Raw genomic sequence first — 19945 nt, 5'->3', positions numbered from 1 at the left:
TACAGTAAGTCTCATGCCCAAATGCTTCTTACACCAAGCCTCTCTGCCTTCAGCTTTACTCAAAATGTCATCAAGTCCTCACATCAGTCCAAAGCCTTCACTTTTGCCCTGCTTAGCTTTCTGGATAAAAAATAGTTATTCTCCTGCTGAGACTGCTCTGACTTTATGGGTGCCATCTTTATCACAAGAAATCTAATTAAGCACACTCTTCTGGAAGGTTCAGAACAGCTGCTGAAACAGGTTTCTCTGAATGTCTCTGTTCACCTGCTTCAGTTCCAGCTGTGATGGGATTGGGAAATCTAGAACAAAGATGCACTCACCACATATAGAGCATGGGGCTCTAATGGCAGAATAAAAAGGAAACATATGGGAAAAGTGAACATATAATATAGCCTTACATGCTTAGTTTATGAGTCTTTAACCACTGAGCAGACATTTCTATGAATAAGTGGGCAAAAAGGAGGATGTAATACTTAGGTAGAGTTATAGGGTCCATGAAAAAAATGCCAACATTTCCAAAGGTGCCATGGAATCACAAGGTTGACTAGGTCCTGCTAAATTCAGCGTGGCAATGTTCACTTACAACTCATCCTAAAAATAGGACATATGTTGCTGAATACTGTTACTTTGGGATGAACATCTGTGGCTGAATCCCCTTCCGAAGAGACCTGAAATCACTTTTCTTAGGACTCTGGAGCTCTCTGTCCCAGAAAGTTTACAGAAGCATACTTCAAAGCAAGTAATACCATGATGATCATGGAAAAGGCTGTCAGCTGGTTTGAATCAGGAGAGTTTACTGAAATCAACCAGCGAAAAGCCAGTGACAAAGATGTGAATTAAAATCTGAGAATCTTATTCAAGAAGCAGTGTTTTATAGTTAGTCCATCAGAAGCACTAGTAAACTAGTAAACTTCCCTTGTTTTTGGACTACAGAAACATTTTCATGAAGAAAACCTGAACTTTCCACTGACAATCACACCAACACCCCCCCACAGCCCTACGTACTTGACTGCAGCTGTTCTTGGAATGTCATCCTGAAACCTGTATTTCAGCAACTCAGACACATAGCTTCGACTTTGTTGGTCATCTCTGCCTCCATAATCCACATGCTCCACAGATGTAAAAAGTTGTATCTTTTATATCTAATTCAATTTGTACTTTCCCATTGTAGCATTAATGCAACACGAGTATTTCCCAGGAGAAGTATTTGTCATTAAAACACAGGGCTCAATTCATTCACTAAGGCAGAAGTTTGCAGAGCTCCTGGAAGTGGCCAGCTTCAGATAACGAGACCATCGGATTAAATATAGGTTTAGACTTCTTTTTTTAATCTTTCCCTTTATCTCCATCCAAATTCCCTCTCCCTTTTGGCTGCTGTCACTACAGCACTTCAGATTCTGGCACAGAACCAGTAAAGGAGGTATTTCAAAAGATGGTAAATCAACTTATTCAACGCTCTTTCTGGCTTCCTTTCTCAGAGGTCAAATATGTTTTCAAACCAGTAAAAGAAGTGAAAGTTCTTTCAAGTCTCACTTCTCACAAGGCAGGACAAGCAGAGGGGGGTTTTCCAATACTAACGACAAGCAGTTCTTGGAAGAGCTTCTTTTCTTCTCTGACCCATAGGATATACACAAAGGCTTACTCACTATCATTTCATATTTCCTCCAAAATGCTAAATACAGAGCCATCAACATAATGGGACGAGGAATGCACACATACATCACATTTTATTATTCCCCTTTATTTTTAACTTAGGCTGCCAAGTCAGCTCCAAGAAAAAACACCAACATTAATGTGTATGTGGGAACTCAGTGATAATTTCAAGATAACAAACTCATATGAATAAAACCCTATTAACACATAATTACTATAGTTACATACATGTAGTACATAATAATAGCCCAGTTCGAAAGAGGTCAAAACTTATTTTTGTAAATATATTGAAAAATCTTGCATCCACATGACCACTAACACATAAATGACTGCATAATTCACAGACCTGGCAGAAATACCAGCATATCTCAGACTGAGGTGTAGAAACAGCACACATTTTTATAAACCTTGTTTAACAGTGACATATCTTTCTATGTAATTACACTGACTTCTGGTCAAATCCAAAAGTATTGCATTCAGAGTAATATTGCAAAACATGTATACAACCGTCCTGACAGTTGGACAAGTCAGACTAATCTATTTGTCAAAAGACTAATCACCACTTCAGCATTTCACTGCTGCCTGACAAATTTACCTTTCATTTTTTTACAGCAGTTGCTGACCAACACTCAGCACTTCATATTTTCAAACACAGTGATATTATTTGAGGTTTCAGCTACCATTTATATACTTATATTAATTATTTTTGAAGGTTAATAAAAAATATGAGTGGGAAGAAAAGGGAAAACAACAGTGTTACCACAAAAAATACTGCATTGTTTGTCTATGTTAGTATTAAAAAAGAACTTTATGAAAGTGATGCTTGAGTGAAACAAAAGCAATCGGAGCCTGTACAGAGCAGCTGGGGGTACTGCTATGGCAGGAGATAAGTTTATATAATAAATATTTTATTCATAAGACATTATTATCATGTTGTAGCAGATATCTAGAGCAAAACCAATGGATGGTGGCTAGCATTCTCCATTGACGAGAAAGGCAGCCTATGATGACTACCATGCCTTAAGGTGACATGAATTCCTCTCTGTTTCATTCCACATTTAGCCTTACTTTCTACATAGTTGAGCAATCCTACCTCCATTGCAGAAAACTGTTCCACTGTGACATAAGTAGAATCATAATACAAACTGAGAACCTGCTAAGTATTTACTGGTGTAGTTAACAACATCCAGTTTACCAGAAGTCCTCAAAACAGTTGACAGTGGTGCTAACCATCTTTATCCCTGTTTTACAAATAAGGAAAACTAAAAGTTAGCATGGAAGCTAATTATGACCTTGCTTATAATCTTCTATAGGTCAAAAGCTTAAACTATATCAATACATTTCCACATTTCGTAATAACTTAGAATAATCTTCACCTACTGTGAATCCAGCTCTGGTGCATACAAATGAACAGGTCAGAAAGGTGAATGTAAAAATTAGTAAGAAAAATAGGAAATGAACAAGATGAATATTTAACAACAAATATCAAACACAAACACTATCCCTGTTTAGCAAGTGTCCATGCAGCACACCATAGCACAATGCAGTTAGCTGGCATGTGAATTGTCATATCAAAAAGAAAAGCACTGTAAGCACTGATTCAATGTTTGTGTTTGTTTTTTACATTTCTAAACAAACTAACAACAACAACGAACAGCTTTAACCATTTACTACTACAGGATAAGTTAGAGTATAAAAAAACACAGGAACATATAAAATGTATGTGAACATATACACAGAGACAGGCCTCTGCATGTGGAGGCTGCTCCAAAAGTAATGCATCCTATTTTATTATGTTGGCCTATAATGTCAGAGCTGAATATTGGTGGTATGGAAGGAGAGATAATAGCTTCCCACCATTATTCCATTACATTTTGTTGCCGTGTGACAGCAACGAAAGCAGCATAAAGGTAGTCTGATAAAATGGTGTCTGATATGGAAGAGTACATGAAGCAAAGGTATGGCACTGAATTCCTTGATGTGGAAAAATTTGGCACCCATTGACATTCACCAGCACTTGCTGAACACTTATGGAGATCAAACAGTGGATGTGAGCGCAATGAAGCAGCGGGTGGTGCATTTCAGCAACGGTGACAGCAATAAGAAAGACAAGCCATGTTCTAGACAGCCATGCAGATTTTTATGAGCATGGCATGCAGGCTCTTGTTCACAGCTGGTGAAAATGCATACAGCATAACAATGGTGACTATGCTGAAAAACAGTGTTTCATAGGTAAGAATTTACTCTAAAAAAACAGTGTTATTACTTTCGGAGCCGCCTGCATAAATAACGATGCTCCTCTTTTTCACCAATATTCACTTCGTTGTTATTTGCTGCAAGTACATTTCATTATAAAAGCACAATCCTTTCTTAACTACATAAAAAGAATAATTTGAGTATTTTTTTTTCCAGAATAGGAAGAAAACTCTCACACCATGATGAACTGTAAGGAGGATGCCTTCCAACCTTGTATCTGTAGTGCTATTCTACCAAGAACAAGTCTGTACCAGTAGTCTGAAACACTGGCACACAAAAATAATTTTTGCACTGATTAACGCAGATCTAGTGTCTGTACCCAGACTACAAGTCAAAGGAGTGCAAAGGCAGCAGAGTACCAATGTGTCTGAGGTAATGATCTTGCCAAAATACCACTTATTTAGCACTCACAAATGGATGCAATGTAAATTGTTGCTACAAGGCTTGAGTAATATCAGGATGAAAATAAAACATATTTTCACTGTCTAGTCATTTTGTGCCTTCAACATACATATAACCTTTTTTTTGAGCTAACGTACATTTCTGTATTCCTTTGTGAACATGGTCAATCTATTGTAAACCTGGATGGATACCTTTGTGGATATGAAGAACATTTCAGTAGCTACCACGTTAAACAGAAAACGTTCCTAGCAATAGAATTGCCAGTAGAAAACTAAATACATGCATCGTTAGCACAGAAAACTGCTAGCTAAACTTCAGTACTGTAATGGATCATAAATATTAGATAACTGATAAACAAAATGTTTAACATGCAATCTACAGCACATAAATAAAGCTGTGCACTACCAAACCAGAATTGCAGCTGTGGATATTCTGGCTTGCAGTAAAAAAAGGAAGTCCCTCCTAAACAACCATTGAAAGATAACTTAACAAAATATGCTTGTTTAATAGTAGAAACAATGATAAATGTATGTTTTTTGTTTGCTTGCTTTCCTCATCTTAAAGCTAAATAGCAACATATTCAAACTATTTCAACTTCTGAGGGCTGCAAGGACATTGTCTTTAATTGCTTCTATCTGACTTGGCAATTCAAATTACCCAAAGGAAAGAATTCATTTTGGTAAAAGTAGAAACAAATAAAGAGAGCAGATTAAGGAAAAATTGATTTGTTTTTGTTCTTTGTAATAGCGTTCAGCCAAAACTGCATGCAACCTGTTTTTCACTTGTTAATACCTTCTTCTGGGTGGCTGCAAGACTAAAATGCAGTCCCATCTCTTGTCTAACATTCTCCCTTTTCTGACTGTACCTTGGCTTCCCACATACTGTTCAGCCTTTCTCTCCTTTTTCCCTGTCACTTCAGGTACTGAAGATTTAGGCAGCCAAACTGCTTTTATAATTCATGAGGAACAGGTATAGAAGGAAGCTGACAAGTCTAAATTTTCTAGTGTATGTTCACATATGTCAATGAAATGTGACAGCATCTTAAGACCAATGGGCAACTGAGGCCAAAGTTACAATGTTGATGTGCTCTAAGACATTCAAAATGGAACATCCTAAGCAACAGGAATCCAGTGTCAAATATGATCATAACAACAAATAGTGTACTATTCACTGAAGAAAAAAAATCAAACCACATTTGTTACAGTGCTTGCTTCCAAAATTCTCTACTTCTGAAAGTCTGCAATCTGTCAAACAATTTTACAATACTTAATGATCAGGACAAGACAATGTTTTGTCAAGCCTCTTTCGTCCTCCAATTGATCACAGCTCACTTCAAAGCAATGGCTTACAAGTAACTAGCTCACATAAAACCCTCCTGCATTTAGCCAGAAGAACTTAGGAATATGTTAAAAATGTGGACAGATTGTAGGAGCTGCTGAAACAGATTCAAACTTGTGACTTTTGAGTCTAGTTGCTCCCCTCTAGCAATTACTTCTTTGTTTAAGCAGACAGTGAACACCTTTTTCAAAGCTCCTGTGTCCATAATGTGGCAAAGGGGATGAAAGTTTCAAAGCAATCAATGAGAACCAGCCCCAATAACATTAAGGATATGGCCATATTTCTCTCAGAGAGACCATAAACGTATGCAGAAGAACGAAGGAATGGTAAAACATCCAAAGACCGTCACATCACTCTTCGTACATTTCTGCTTACAGCCAGAAATTCGTCAACTTCTGCAACATGTAAATAAACAAAACTTTAACATACTGATTTACTAAAGTGGCAATAGCAATAATAATAAAACCATCAATACTCCATAAAGGACTTTAACGTGTCTGAAGCTATTTTCATTACTGCAATAAGCATTAAGCATTTCCTTTGCTGTAAACAGATTTTATGGCAAAGCTTTGAAGAATGCCCCACAGGTTATCAGCAACAGCTCTATCTGTTGCATATAAAATAAGAACAAACTAAACACTGCAGAAAAAACTACTTTCAAGTTGTGGCCCAAGACTAAAATTGGAATCATGACAGGACAGATCTTTTGCTGATACAATCTGGCACAATTCCAGTGGAAGGAAGCCATATTCATTGACACCAGCTGAGAATGTAGTTTGATGCATCCCCTTATTCACTCCTTTAAGTCTGTATTTTCTTTTTCTCTTCCTTTTTTTTATTTTATTTTCTAGTCTCCAACACCATTCTGGACAGTCACTAATAGCTCTTCTCCAAGAAGAACTAATCTTCATGTTAGCTTGCATTTAAAAATGAATCTCAGATGCAGGAAATTAAAGACTTCCTCCTAAACATAAAGCAGATTCCAACTGAATAACTAAAGAATACACACTTCAAAACGCTCTCAGAGGATGTCTTTCTCTGTGGGTAAAATTTGGAGATGTTTGAAAGGAAGGTAATGAAGACAGGTTAATGTAACTGGATGTAATTTTACATTCCTAACTGCACATTTCATATTTGTCTTAAGAGAATTATCTGGTAAAATATTTCATAATAATGAATTATTTCAAAAGGTTTGTGATTAGTGAAATATTTTGAGCTGAAGTTTCAAAAACAGTAATATGAGCATACATAATAATGTACAAATAGCCAATTGTGCAAAAAGAAGTTAAAGCACTTAAATACATACAAACGTAAACTGTTTTGATGTGTCAAACAAGTACATGACTGAAAACAATGACAATACAAAGAGGAGCAGGTAGAAGGGGAATTGGGTAAGATTCAGGGACAAGCCATAAAGCAGCACATTTACATGTGGTGTGAACTATTGCTATAGGTCTTTCAGTGTTCACTCTGCTACTTCTTACCACGGCATTAACAAAATCTTAAACAAACTAAGCTCTTCAGAGAATTAAACAAACCAAGATAAACAAGATTTCCTGATAATCAGGCATTATGGTATTGCAGTGGTCCACTGCAGGGAGAAAAACTTGGCTCACTAAGCAGCAAAACCACCAGCCCTCTTCCCACCTGCTACAGGCCAACAGAAGCAGTAAGCCACTGAGTGGTCTCCTTTCCTTGCTTACAAACTGAAAACCAAAGGCACAACTACCCCCAGCTTTCTTAAATTGATTTTCTGAAGAGTTTTTCTCAGCTCCAACAGTCAATGGCATGGGTATTTACTGAACAGGCTAAGTCCCTCCACTTTAAAAAAAGTTAAGAACAGTGTAGAAATTATTTTATAAAGACAACTAAGAAGCCAACAATACCTTCTGTGACTGAGGGACACATTATAAGTTTGCATAGTTGATATTTCCAGAATTACTATTAGATTTACAATTTATTTGTAACACAGTAATGCTGATTAGCATCTCTGTGTGCTGGACACTAATCACATTTTCCATTAAAAATAGATGGATAGATAGATGGATGGATGGATAGATAGATAGATAGACAGATAGACAGACAGACAGATAGACAGACAGATAAGAAAGGAAATGCACTGATCTACCGCGTAGATGCTGATGATACATGTCACTAAGAAGCAGATGTTTCTACAAATATTACATTTAGGAAAGTTGTACTTCCTCTCTCGTGAAGAAATACTTGCAAGGACTATAAATGTTTGGAATTGATCTTACAATTAGGGTACATTTTCATACAACACATGGAGGGTCTACAGTGATGCATTTATCCACAGATTTTGTATAAATAATGTTTATTGTGACAGTCTAAGAGGAGCAGCAGTGTTTTCTTCTTTTAATATAATTCTTTTTTTTGTGCATAAACTAAGTATTTGAGCTTTGAAATTTAGTACATTGGTGATTTGTTTTGTCCTCTTTAAAAATAATAAATTAGGCCATACTTCTTGGGCTAGTTTCCTAAGAAAACAAAGGAAATGCAACACTTACTTGTCTGTCATTCCCTACAAATAGTGCAAAAAATTCCCTGCAAATAGTGAACTCACCAGAAAGTTTCATCCAAACTTTACTGAGGGGAGAGATCTAAAAAAAAAATCTTAAAACTCTCACAGTTTTTTATTAAATTTGAAACCAGAGAGACAAAAGGAATCCTATTAATATTTCCATCAGGAAAAGTTAATAAGCTCACTCTTTATTAGACAACAAGAATCCTCATAAAAGACAGACATCAGAAAACAGGCCCTCAAAATTCCTTGTTTCTATTACAATTCATGTATTGGTCTTAGCCATAACTATTTGAAGTTTCTTTTTGTTTTGTTTTGCTATAGAACACATCTGTAAGACACCAAATGCTTAGATGTTTATTTAGCCATATAGAGGGTTCAAAAAATCTGTTGCAAGTAAGATGTTTTCCTCAGCAACTGCTATCAGCATCTGCCAAATCTAAAAAATACATCTCTAGTCCTTCTGGTTTTAATGAATATCTTCCAGTGCTTTCTGAGCAGTCGAAGAAAGCTAAGGGATAAGACTAATGCACAAATGCCTGACTGACCAATTGCTTTTGAAGAAACTGAATTACAATAGAACATACAGAAGGAAGAAAGTGCTTTTTTTTTTTTTTTTGCTAACTACAGAAAGATAGTAAGGTTCCTTACCTACCCAGGAACATGTAGAGGTGAGGCATTCAGCCATAGTTACCTGGTTAAATCCAGTATCTCCTCCTTTCAGAGCAGCCAGAGAGATATTCTATTATCACAGTATTTCTTATGGATAATATGACTTCACAATCACTTTTACTTAAACAGAATTAGTCCTCTGATTACTAGGCAGCCCTTAATATTTTCTTCAATGTGCAGAAGAGAATGACTGGTGACCTCTGCAGTGTTTGTAAGAGAAATAAGTCAAGATTTTCAATGTGTTTCTACAACACCTAAGTCATCTGAAACATGATACCAGGACTCGGTATTATGGTTGGTATTTGAAAGTCACAACATCTGTGAATGTAGCACAGAAGACAGCATGCTCTGCAGAGATGACATCCAATGGATTTATGAGGCTGCACTATTCTTTCATCTTAACGAGTGATGATAACGCATTCTGCAAGAACTTGTGGGAAAGTGATTGCTACCTCACAGTAACAATTAGCATGGGGAAATCTGCTTCAATCCCCATAAGGAATACTGAGCAAGCCCCCTACTCTGTCTCATCTGAATGAGAGTAAAAGTATTACCAGACTCAACCTTCAGAGAGTTTCAAGATAAATACTCAACAGCTACTCATCAGAGATTGGTACTAGCAAGTTTACAGAAGGTGTAGAGGAATAAACCTACTGTTCTAAATTTGGCAGCTTTTATGACTGCTATGTACTAATTACTCCTTCAAAATACTTTATCCATCTAAAAGTGTTGCTACTGTCTAATAGGTATGTATCAGGACCCTGTTTAAGGAAAAAAAAAAACCTCATAAATTTTGCAATGTTCATATACTCTTCCAAATCCTACAGTGTTTCACATCTAATTTCTGTTGTTTGAGACAGAATAGGGACGAATTATTCCAATTCTGCCATGTTTTTGCCAAGCACACCTAGGAGACACCCCTCTTCCCTGATTAAGGTAACCTCTTATAGACACAATGTATGAAGACAGAGTCATAAGAGTATACACATAGGGTGCCCCTGCATGACACAACTCCACACATACCAAGTAATACCGTTCTATTTCTGTTGACTTTCCCATGTAGTTGCAGGTCATAAGGGTGAATGAGAGACACGTGTTGCCACATACGAAGTTTGCTTTACACAGCCTTCCTTAATGAATGAATAACGACAAAAAGGAGAATGTGCAGCAGCTCTGAACACCAGTAACCTGCCCACTGATTACACCCAGGTGTTTATGATGTCTCAGCCCTCAGCACAATGGTTTGCAGACTTGTTAAGCAGAACTGAAGACCACAGGTCCTAACTGGATTCTTACCACAGTGTAAGCAAAAATATCTTTTAACCTTGTGCACACAGTATCTTTTTCTACTTTCCCAAAGTTAGAAAGGTAAACTGAAAACCTGCAGAACAGCCTCCCTGTTATGCTACGATCCTAGTTTTCCATGTTGCATCTGGGAGGTACTTAGACTTTGAACACTTCTGAGAATAAAGTCAATTTTCTTATGATGTCTTAAAATCTACACAGCTGGTCTGACCTTACTGGTATCTATGATCTCATAGACAGGAAGGAGTATCACCTTCTATGCCAATGATCAGCTGGAAGCTCCACCTAGACATGGATAGTGAGCTGAAGGAAAGCTTTATGAGTGAGGATTAAGTGAAGATAGGGACAGGTGACACAACAGTGGGGGGTTTGCTAGAGACCCCTCAACCAGAAAGACCAAGGGAATGCAACCCTTTGTAGACTATGGGTGCAGCCTCACGTCCTCAGGACTTCAACCACTGAGGCATCTGTTGGAGGGACAACACAGCAGGACATAAGCAATATAGGAGGTTCCTGGAACGTGTTGATGGTAACTCTTCTCCAAACGATACAGGAACCAAAGAGGAGAGGTACTACGCCAGACCTTGTTCTCACCAACGAGGAGCTAGTGGGAAATATGAAAATCAAAGGCAGTCTTGGATGTGGTGAGTTTAAGAACCTTATGGTAGCAAGGAAGGCACACAGCAAGCTCACAACCTTGGACTGGAAGGCATTCTTTGTTCTCTGAAGAAGAACCCTGGCATAGAAGCCCTAAAGGGAAGAGGCACCCCAGAAAGCTGGATAATCTCTAAAACTGGTGAGTCTGACAAACTTAAGACTTGTCTGGAGCACAAGTCTTATGAGGAGCAGCTCAGGGAGCTGGGATTGTTTAGTCTGGAGAAGAGGAGGCTCAGAGGAGACCTTATTGCACTCTACCACTTCCTGAAGGGGGGTTGTGGTGAGGAGAGGGTGGGCCTCTTCTCCCTGATAAATAATGACAGGACGAGAGGGAATGGCCACAAGTTGCGCCGGGGAAGATTTAGATTAGACCTGAGGAAACATTTTTTCTCTGAAAGAGTGGTCAGGCACTGGATTGGCCTGCCTAGGGAGGTGGGTGAGGCACCGTCCCTAGCGCTGTTCAAGAAGCGTTTAGATGAGGTGCTAAGGGATTTGATTTAGTAGTTGGGTAGGCATAGTGACAGGAGGATGGTTGGACTAGATGATCTTGTAGGTCCTTTCCAACCTAATGTATCTATGAATCTATGGATCTCCTCTAAGACCAGGAAATATACATCACAACAAAGAGGGATGCCATGTAGAGGAACTTAACAGGGTTCAAAGTGGTGAGATGCTGGAACAGGTTGTCCAAGGAATCTGTGGATAACCCTCTCCTGTTAGTTGTTCAAGGCCAGGCTGGATGGGGCTTTGGGCAACCTGGTCTTGTGAGAGGTGTCCTCGCAGTCAGGTTGGAATTAGATGAGCTTTAGCATATCTTACAGCCCAAACCATTCTATCATTGTATGGCTTTCATCAAGACCCAATTCTGAACTAAACACATCTTAACTCCCAAGATGTTTCAGTGATATGAAGTAATTCTAAGTGCACAGTAACTAAAGGGAATTTCAGGTTTCCACTTGCTTGGTCCTCTTGATACATGCTATTTTAGGGACAGAAGGGATCAAAGAACCAAAAAAATCAGAGAAAGAAATATTGATAAAATAGCCAAGTGCCAACAAAAAAACCCAACCAAACAAACAACAACAAAAAAAAAAACCACACAGATGTGTGCAGACATTACAGAGATTCTCACAATGTTTTCATGTCCTTCTTAAGTGTTCAAGGCAAAGGAAGTGACCTGGGTTTTTAGAATTAGTGCTTATCAGCTGTAACGCTTCTCAGTGTACTGCTTTCACTTCTTCATTTTTCTGTTTTCCCACAATGAAAATCACTTTAGAAGTTTTGTCTTGAGCATTATATTTCATTAATGTTCACAGTCTGGTACAAAAGATATCACACTACATGCCACAGTAGACTACAAGTTGATAGCTCGATAAAATGAATTACTTTAAAGCATAGTAAAGACAGTTTGATAGTAAGGATTACATTTAAATCATAAATAATTATATAAACTGTGGTAAGTCTTCAAATTATGAGCATAAATAAATTGTTTATATATGGTAAAAGGAATACCAATGAGCTGCAACCTGTTAAAGGCTACTGAAACGATAGAAGAAATAAATTAAGAACACCCACACTTTTTTGCTCGACCAAACCACCCAAACAAATTAATAAAGCTCAGTGCTTTCTTAAGGCTTTGCATCTTCAGAGTGCTGAGCAGACATCAGCTAATGAATGCAAGCAGCCATCTTGAATCCAAAGTTTGGGAACGGAGGACAAACCAACAAATCCAGGCACCCCAAACATCTCAACAGCAAACTGCCACAAATCCAGCAGGGTTTCAGCACTGCTCCACTTCATGGTGTGCTGCCACTTCCATGACTGACTGCAGCCAGCTGCCACCTCTTAGCCAAGCTGTAATTTAAGATTGTATCCCAAGTCACCCTGTACTTCAACTCCAATCATACTGAGCACGGGTGTCCAACATTTTGACTTGCCTGGGCTGCACTGAGTGAAGAGGAAATGTCTTGGGCTGCATATACATAGGATCCTCCAAAAGTAATGCCTCCTATTTATTTCCATAGAAACTACAGTCAATACAAAACAAACACAAAAAGCATAACAACACTATTTGGTAGAGAAAATTTCCAGCTACAAAGCACTTTTTTTCAACATAGTGATCACCATTCACTATTTTCACCAGCCATGAACAAGAACCTGCATGCCATGCTTGTAAAAATCCACATGAGCAGAAGTGAGCCACTGTTCCACAGCTGCTATGACAGCACTGTTGCATAAACTACCACACATTGCCTCACTGTGCTCACATCCACTGCTTGGTCTCCATAAATGTTAATCAAGCATTAATGAATGTCAGTGGGTACCATTTTTCTGCAATAAGGAATTCTGTGCCACACCTTTTATTCATACACACTTCCATGTCAGATTCCATTCTGTCGCACTGCCCCTGTGCTGCCTTTTGTCACACAGCAACAAAATATAATGGAACACTGGTGGGAAGGTTTAACCTCTACTGCCATATACCACCAACATCTGCCTCCGATGTCGTGATCCGAGATAATAAAATTGGGGGCATTACTTTTGGAGCAGTCCTCATGAAATTTATGATACGGAAAACAACTTTTAAACAAAAAAAAATATTTATATTCTCATTAAGACACGGAGAAGAGAGCAACAAAAGAAAAAAGAACACATTAAAATGATGGGATATTTTACCTTGTTCCTGTGACACTAATGCAGGCTTGTTTGATGGCAGCGGGTACAATTCTCAGTGAGCTCTCAAGATGTTCATCAGAGATTTTTGATGACATTTTACTCTTTCCTATGCTTCACCCTTGAAAACAGCTGTTCATTGATGTGCACACTGACAAAAAAATCGATGACAGGAAACCTAGTTCCCAAGACTGCGTTTAGCCAACGTATCGAAACACATACAAGCATTTGCCATCACTTGGATTGGCACTGCACTGCCCCCCATGCCCCGAGTCCCGCCCATACGCTGGTGGCACACCGCTGCCAGGCGGTCGCTGTGCTATGGGGGATGCACCACTGCCATGATGGCGTGGGGCAGGGCTCCGAGGTGAGAGCCCAGCAGCCACCATCTTGCCTCCTCGGGCACCCCGTGCTGCAGCCAGGCCCAACCAGCTCCATCCGGCCAATCCCTCTGAATGTTCTTAGTTCTGCAGCTGACGGCAGAACGTTTAAGGCCACCACACCTTCCTGGATCGACCTTGAAACCTCAGTCTGAGCCACCCAAGAGCAAGATGGAGGTGAGAGGTCACCACCCCATGGGACAGCACAGACCCGGGGGCTGGGGCGCAACGGGGAGGGGGATCGTGGTGAAGGTGCACGGTGTAGGGACTGTCGCCGTCCTCCTCAGCTCTTACAAACCCCCTCCTCCCCAGCGACTCTCACGCGGACCCTCTCTCGGAACTACCGCTTTTGAAAGCGCCGGGCTCGCCCCGCACACGAGCGGCAAGCCGCGAGCAACGCCCACATCCCCGCCTCGACCCGCAGCCTATGAGCGGGGAGGCGCCTCCCCGAGCGCCCGCCGGACCGGGATCGTACCGGAGGGACGGAACGGGATAGAGCGGCGGGTGCTCGCCGCCGTGGGGGGGGACGCATGCGGCCGCCGCGCCTCCGGCCCTCCGCAAGGTGTCGCCGCGCGCAGCGGAACGCCGGGCCCGGCCGGGAGCTGCCGTGCGGTGGTGGCGGGGCCGCGATCACCGCAGTCCGTGTGTTAGTTCTTTATAAAGCCCGGAGCGGGGGCGACCTCGCGTTCGAGCCGCTTCCTTTATTCCCGTCCTTAATTATTTTTTTCTTTTTTTTTTCTCCTCCTCCACCTCGGCGCCCGCAGATTAGGGCCGCCGCTCTCATCACACAGCGCCGTAGCCCCGCGGGGAGGGGCGGCCCCGGGACCCCCCCCAGCCCCGCGCCTCGCACCGCACCGGAGAATAAAGAGCGAATGGGGCTTTTGGCGCCAAGCGGAGGCACCTCCCTGCTCTATGGAAATCAGGGGGTGGGGTTACACCACGCTTTCCCCTTTTTTTTTTAATGTTCCCCGGGTGTGTCAGCTATTTTTATTTTTTTTCTTCTCCCCCCCCCCCCTCCTCCCTTCCCCCACCCCGCCACTCCTCCCCCTCGCGACACCCACCGCCGGCAGCGGGGAGGTAAGAGGAGGAGGAAGCGGCAGGCTCTGGGCTGCCAGCAGCGGGAGGACAAAACCCCCATGAAATAAATACAATCCCACATCCAGCTGGGAGGATGGGACGGGAGCGGCAGCGCTCCGCCGGCCCTCAATGGGGGTTTCATTGAGCGGATATTTGCGCTGCGCTGCGGAGCGGTCGCACGGAGCTCGCCGCGCTCTGTAGGTGCCTCTTTGCCGCTTCGCGTTTTTAACGGTTTCGTGTATTTCGGGAGCGGGGAAGCGCACAATGCTGGAAAGGAGCAGGGGGCGGGGCGGGGGCGAGCAGCTGAGCCGCGTTTCGGTGCATTTCATCAGAGCGCTTTGCACGGATTTGTTGTGTTGTGTTTTTTTTTTTTTCCTCCCCCTTTTGCTCTCCGTCAGCTGTTCGCAACACAGCACAGCGTTTTCCCTTCGCTGGGTCGGGACTGAGAACTCATTTTGGTTTCAATGCCCGATGCGGAGGAGCATGGGGCTGCGGGTGAGCGGGCGCGGGTAGCGCGGGGGCACCGAGGTAAGGGCGCTGCTCCCGGGGCGAGCCGTGCGGAGCGGGTTGCTGCCGTCTTCAACTGCAAAAAGGGGTGAAAACTTCCTGTGGCGAGTCGGGCTTTGTTGGGGTGTGTTAATGCGTTTGGTGTGCGTCGGTGTGAATGCTGTTGCTGGATTCCTTGGGGTTGCGCGGCTCGGGGAGCGCCTCCTTTGCATCCTTCCCCCCCCCCCAACCCTCCCCCGCTGCACTGGAAATGACAAAAGGAGTAAACTTCCTCTGCTTGTGGTCGCGTATCTGGAGGGCTTTCTGCAGAGAGGCGTGCATCTGCCCGCGGCTGTGCTGCTCCGAGCGCTGGAGGCGGTCGGGCAGAGCGCGGAGCTCCGTGCAGGACCGGCGGTGTGTGTGTGCACCCCGGAGCGGCTCATGGCCGCTGCCCTGCGGCGTCCGAAAAGGTGCGGTGTGTTCCTGCTCAACTTGGAAAGGCTGCTGGTTTTTTGATGTTTTGTTTTTTTTGCTATCCTGATGGGATTTTTTTTTTTTTTTCCCTACGTGATAGGGAATTACAGGCGTCCTTCTTCGTGTTTTAATTGTGTTCGTTTCTTTATATCCGTTTTTTTGCTTTAGTTTCTGGGCGCAGCTCTCCTCTCCTTGGTGGAACTACCGTAAAACCCGCCTCTAACAGGAGCCCCCAGCCCGGGAATCGACACGGAGAGCCCCGCCATGCCGGGAATGATCAGCAAGAACCCAGACCTCGAGTTCGACTCTTTACAGCCTTGTTTCTACCCGGACGAAGATGATTTCTATTTATGCGGGCCGGACTCGGCCCCCCCCGGGGAGGACATCTGGAAGAAGTTCGAGCTGCTGCCCACCCCTCCGCTGTCCCCCAGCCGGGCCGGGCTGCAGGAGCACCCCCCGGGAGGGGCTCCCTTGCCGTGGGGAGGGGCGGCCCTGGGGAGCTGCCGCCCCGCTGACCCCCTGGACTGGGCGTCCGAGTTGCTCCTCTTGCCCCCCGAAGCCGAGCTGTGGGGTGGCGCGGACGGGGCGGATTTCTTCGAGACGGGCCTCGGCGCGAGCAACAACCTCAACTCCATCATCATCCAGGACTGTATGTGGAGCGGCTTCTCGGCCCGCGAGAAACTGGAGCGGGCGGTCAGCGAGAAGCTGCAGGGCAAGCCTCCCGCCGCCGCCCCGCCGCCCCCGCCCCCGGTTGTTCCCACCGCCGCCGTCGCAGCCGCGAACGGCCCCAGCACCGCTCCCGGGCGCGCGGAACTGGGCGGCTCCGTGCCCGAGTGCGTGGACCCGGCCGTGGTCTTCCCCTTCCCCGTCAACAAGCGGGAGGCGGCGGCGCCGAGCGGCGGTGAAGCCGTGCGGGGCGGCCGATCGCCGCGTCCCGCCGGGGACAGCCGGGCCAGCAGCAGCAGCTCCGGGGACGACACGCTCAGCGACTCGGGTAAGCGCGGCGGGCCTCGACGGGGCGGGGGGTGCGGGGTGCGGGCCGGCCGGCAGGCGGCAGCAGCAACAGGCGCGGCGGGGCCGGGGGCTGCGGCCCCACGGGGCTGTGTTTCCTGCGAGGCAGCGGGCGCAGGGTGGCCGGGCTCCGGCGGGGGTGTACGGCTCCTGGGGCTTCCCGATGGCCTCCTGCCCTCCCGGGTTGTGTGCCGTTCCGGGGGCCGTGGTAGGGGGCGTGTGGTTAGAAGCGAGGGGCTGTGCCGTGCTGAGCCGCGTTCGGTGGAGGATGTTTACAGTGTGGGGAGGGTGGAACAGACAGGCAGCCCGTATCGAGTACACTGACAGAACCTAAAACGCCCTCCGTTCCCATCGGAGAAATCGGTACCTTGGTGTAGTAGTTGTGGGTGTGTAAGCGAGCGGATCCGTACGATCGTCACCGTAAACTTGGCGATCCGTCTCGGCTCGCGGAGCCTGCTGTCCCTTTAATGTCTGGTTTGACAGCTTTGGGTGAGGAAGCACTTCCAACAGCTGTCTTCTTGGCACCGCACCAAGCGCCGGCTTAAAGGGTCCCCGGCGGGAGCAGCTTCACCTTCTGCGCGAGAACAAACCCAGCGATTGTTTCGTTTTCCGTCTGCTTTTCCACCAACCCGGGGCTGTGCTGTAGCTCTGCGTGTGCACTTTGTGCCCCAGGTCTGCAGCCATAGTAAAAATAAATGCATTTTGCATGAAAACTTCTCGCCGCTGGGATTAGTTGGGTGGTAGCCCCACTTTTATTGAAATTTAAAAGTGGATAAAGGAAAGGAGTTGGACACAGTCCTTATGGGTCCCTTCAAACTCGGAATATCCTATGAAAAGCAAGCCTCGTTAAACCTCCTAAACTTACAGAAATCAGTTATTCTGCGCATGTTATATATCTTTAGAACTGTATTTGGTCATGGACAGTGAGCACACCCTATTTTTACCACCAGTTATTGTATTAGTATTTCTAATGTGCACATTTTGTCAATCAGTATTTGTTTTCTGAGAAAATAATAACAATTTCATTTTCCATTTTCTTTATCCAAAAGATGATGAAGATGAAGAGGAAGAGGATGATGAAGAAGAAATAGATGTCGTGACAGTGGAGAAAAGACGCTCCTCCTCCAACAAGGCTGTTACCACCCTCACTATTACAGTGCGTCCTAAAAATACCACTTTCCCATCGGTCAGGACACAGCAGAATGAACTAATTTTAAAGCGTTGTGCACCAATTCACCAGCAGCATAATTATGCTGCTCCTTCTCCATATATGGAGAGTGAAGATGCTCCGCCACAGAAAAAGCTAAAAACCGAGGTGCCCCGTCCAGTGAAACCCATGATCCAACCAAAGTCTAAGAGTTCGAGTCCTCGAAACTCTGATTCAGAGGATAGTGAACGTCGACGTAACCATAACATCTTGGAACGTCAAAGGCGTAATGATCTCCGGTCCAGTTTCCTCACGTTAAGGGACCACGTTCCAGAACTTGTCAAAAATGAGAAAGCTGCAAAAGTTGTGATTTTGAAAAAGGCCACTGAATATGTCCATTCCCTTCAGGCAGAGGAGCAGAAGTTATTGCTAGAAAAGGAGAAATTGCAAGCCAGGCAACAACAGTTGCTAAAGAAAATTGAGTACAAGCGGACTTGCTAAACTTTTTCTTTCTTTTTTTTTCTTTTTTTTGTTCTTTTTTTTTTGTTTTGGCTGACCAGGACAGTCATTGCCACTTTGCACATTTTTGATTCTTTAAAAAAAAATAAAAAATAAATAAAAATAAATTGTGTTTTTTGACGTTAAGAATGTTGGTTTTACTTTTCAGTTCAGTCCCTGAAGTAATTGACAAACTTTATTATCCGGGTACGGAGCAAATGGATGGTTCTTGCAAGGAGTTTATTGTAGGACTACCAAACAACAATGGACTGCCTTTGTTTTTCTTCTTAAGAACTGTAGATGGTGATTTTTTTTTATTTTTTTTTTATTGTTGTGAGCATTTGGAGCTGCTGATGACATCTAGTTGAGTTTAAAACATTCATTCCTAATTTTTATGGTGCTTACGTTCTAACAGATGTTACTTTAGGGGGTTAGCATTTGTACCCCTCTGGGAATTTTCTGTAAATACCATCTACACATCTTGCCTTTTGTACATGTCTTGGGTTATGAGAGGTGGCTTTTGCTGCCAGTGTTAGACTGGAAGTTCATACCTAAGTACTGTAATACCTCAATGTTTGAGGAGCATGTTTTTGTATACAAATATATTGTTAATCTCTGTTATGTACTGTACTAATTCTTACATTGCCTGTATACTTTAGTATGATGCTGATACATAACTAAATTTGATACTTATATTTTCGTATGAAAATGAGTTGTGAAAGTTTTGAGTAGATATTACTTTATCACTTTTTTGAACTAAGAAACTTTTGTAAAGAAATTTACTATATATGCCTTTTCCTAGCCTGTTTCTTCCAGTTAATGTATTTGTTAATGTTTGGTGCATAGAACTGGGTAACTGCAAAGTTCTGTGTTTAATTTCTTCCAACAGTGTACATTTAGTGCTGCGTCTTATAGCACTTTGAAATACCTCATGTTTATGAAAATAAATAGCAATTACATGATGTGCCATTTACTATTTTTCTTTTAAACGAAGTTCCTTGAAATAAAATCTTTTAACTTTGCAATGTTTATGAAATAGAAAAACCTAGTCCTGTAGCTGGGGATGTGAACTCTCAGGTGATGTTTTACGAAGTCAGCCAGTCAGGACATTGCCAGTTCTGGTTAAAAAGTAATTGTGAGAACAATTTTCTTTCACGCTTCATATGTCTCTTGTGATGTCGGAATCCTTGTGGAGGAATGGCTGTGTCACAGTTAAAGGAGAGACTTGGATGTCTTGGGAAGGCTTCTGGAACACGGACTATACAGTGGAGTGTGAGAGGGGCTAATCCAGTTAATACCAGTTTAGCCAAAGATATCTTCTACTACTGTGCCAGATTACTAAAAGTTAACAGTCCTACTGAAGATGCAGTTATG

The 19945-nt window shown here is 43.1% G+C and overlaps 1 protein-coding gene across 3 annotated transcripts; it reads left to right on the top strand.

Moving 5' to 3' along the window:
• The first annotated feature begins 14966 nt into the window (after positions 1 to 14966).
• Positions 14967 to 19538, top strand: MYCN (MYCN proto-oncogene, bHLH transcription factor). Of its 3 annotated transcripts, none has more exons than XM_065730692.1 (3): positions 14967 to 15152; positions 16084 to 16909; positions 17976 to 19538. In XM_065730692.1, exons 2-3 carry the CDS (start codon positions 16180 to 16182, stop codon positions 18572 to 18574), a joined length of 1329 nt encoding a protein of 442 aa, XP_065586764.1. In that variant the 5' UTR covers positions 14967 to 15152; positions 16084 to 16179; the 3' UTR covers positions 18575 to 19538. The 3 variants fall into 3 exon arrangements, with proteins under 3 accessions (XP_065586764.1, XP_065586763.1, XP_065586762.1); XM_065730691.1 differs by lacking the exon at positions 14967 to 15152 and adding an exon at positions 15790 to 15911; XM_065730690.1 differs by lacking the exon at positions 14967 to 15152 and having other exon boundaries at positions 16028 to 16909.
• The last annotated feature ends 407 nt before the right edge of the window (positions 19539 to 19945 follow it).

Source organism: Cyrtonyx montezumae, unplaced genomic scaffold, assembly GCF_038088225.1.
Source record: "Cyrtonyx montezumae isolate F1298 unplaced genomic scaffold, pur_monq_1.0 scaffold_13, whole genome shotgun sequence".
Taxonomy (NCBI): domain Eukaryota; kingdom Metazoa; phylum Chordata; class Aves; order Galliformes; family Odontophoridae; genus Cyrtonyx; species Cyrtonyx montezumae.
This window is presented reverse-complemented; position numbering and strand designations above follow the sequence as displayed.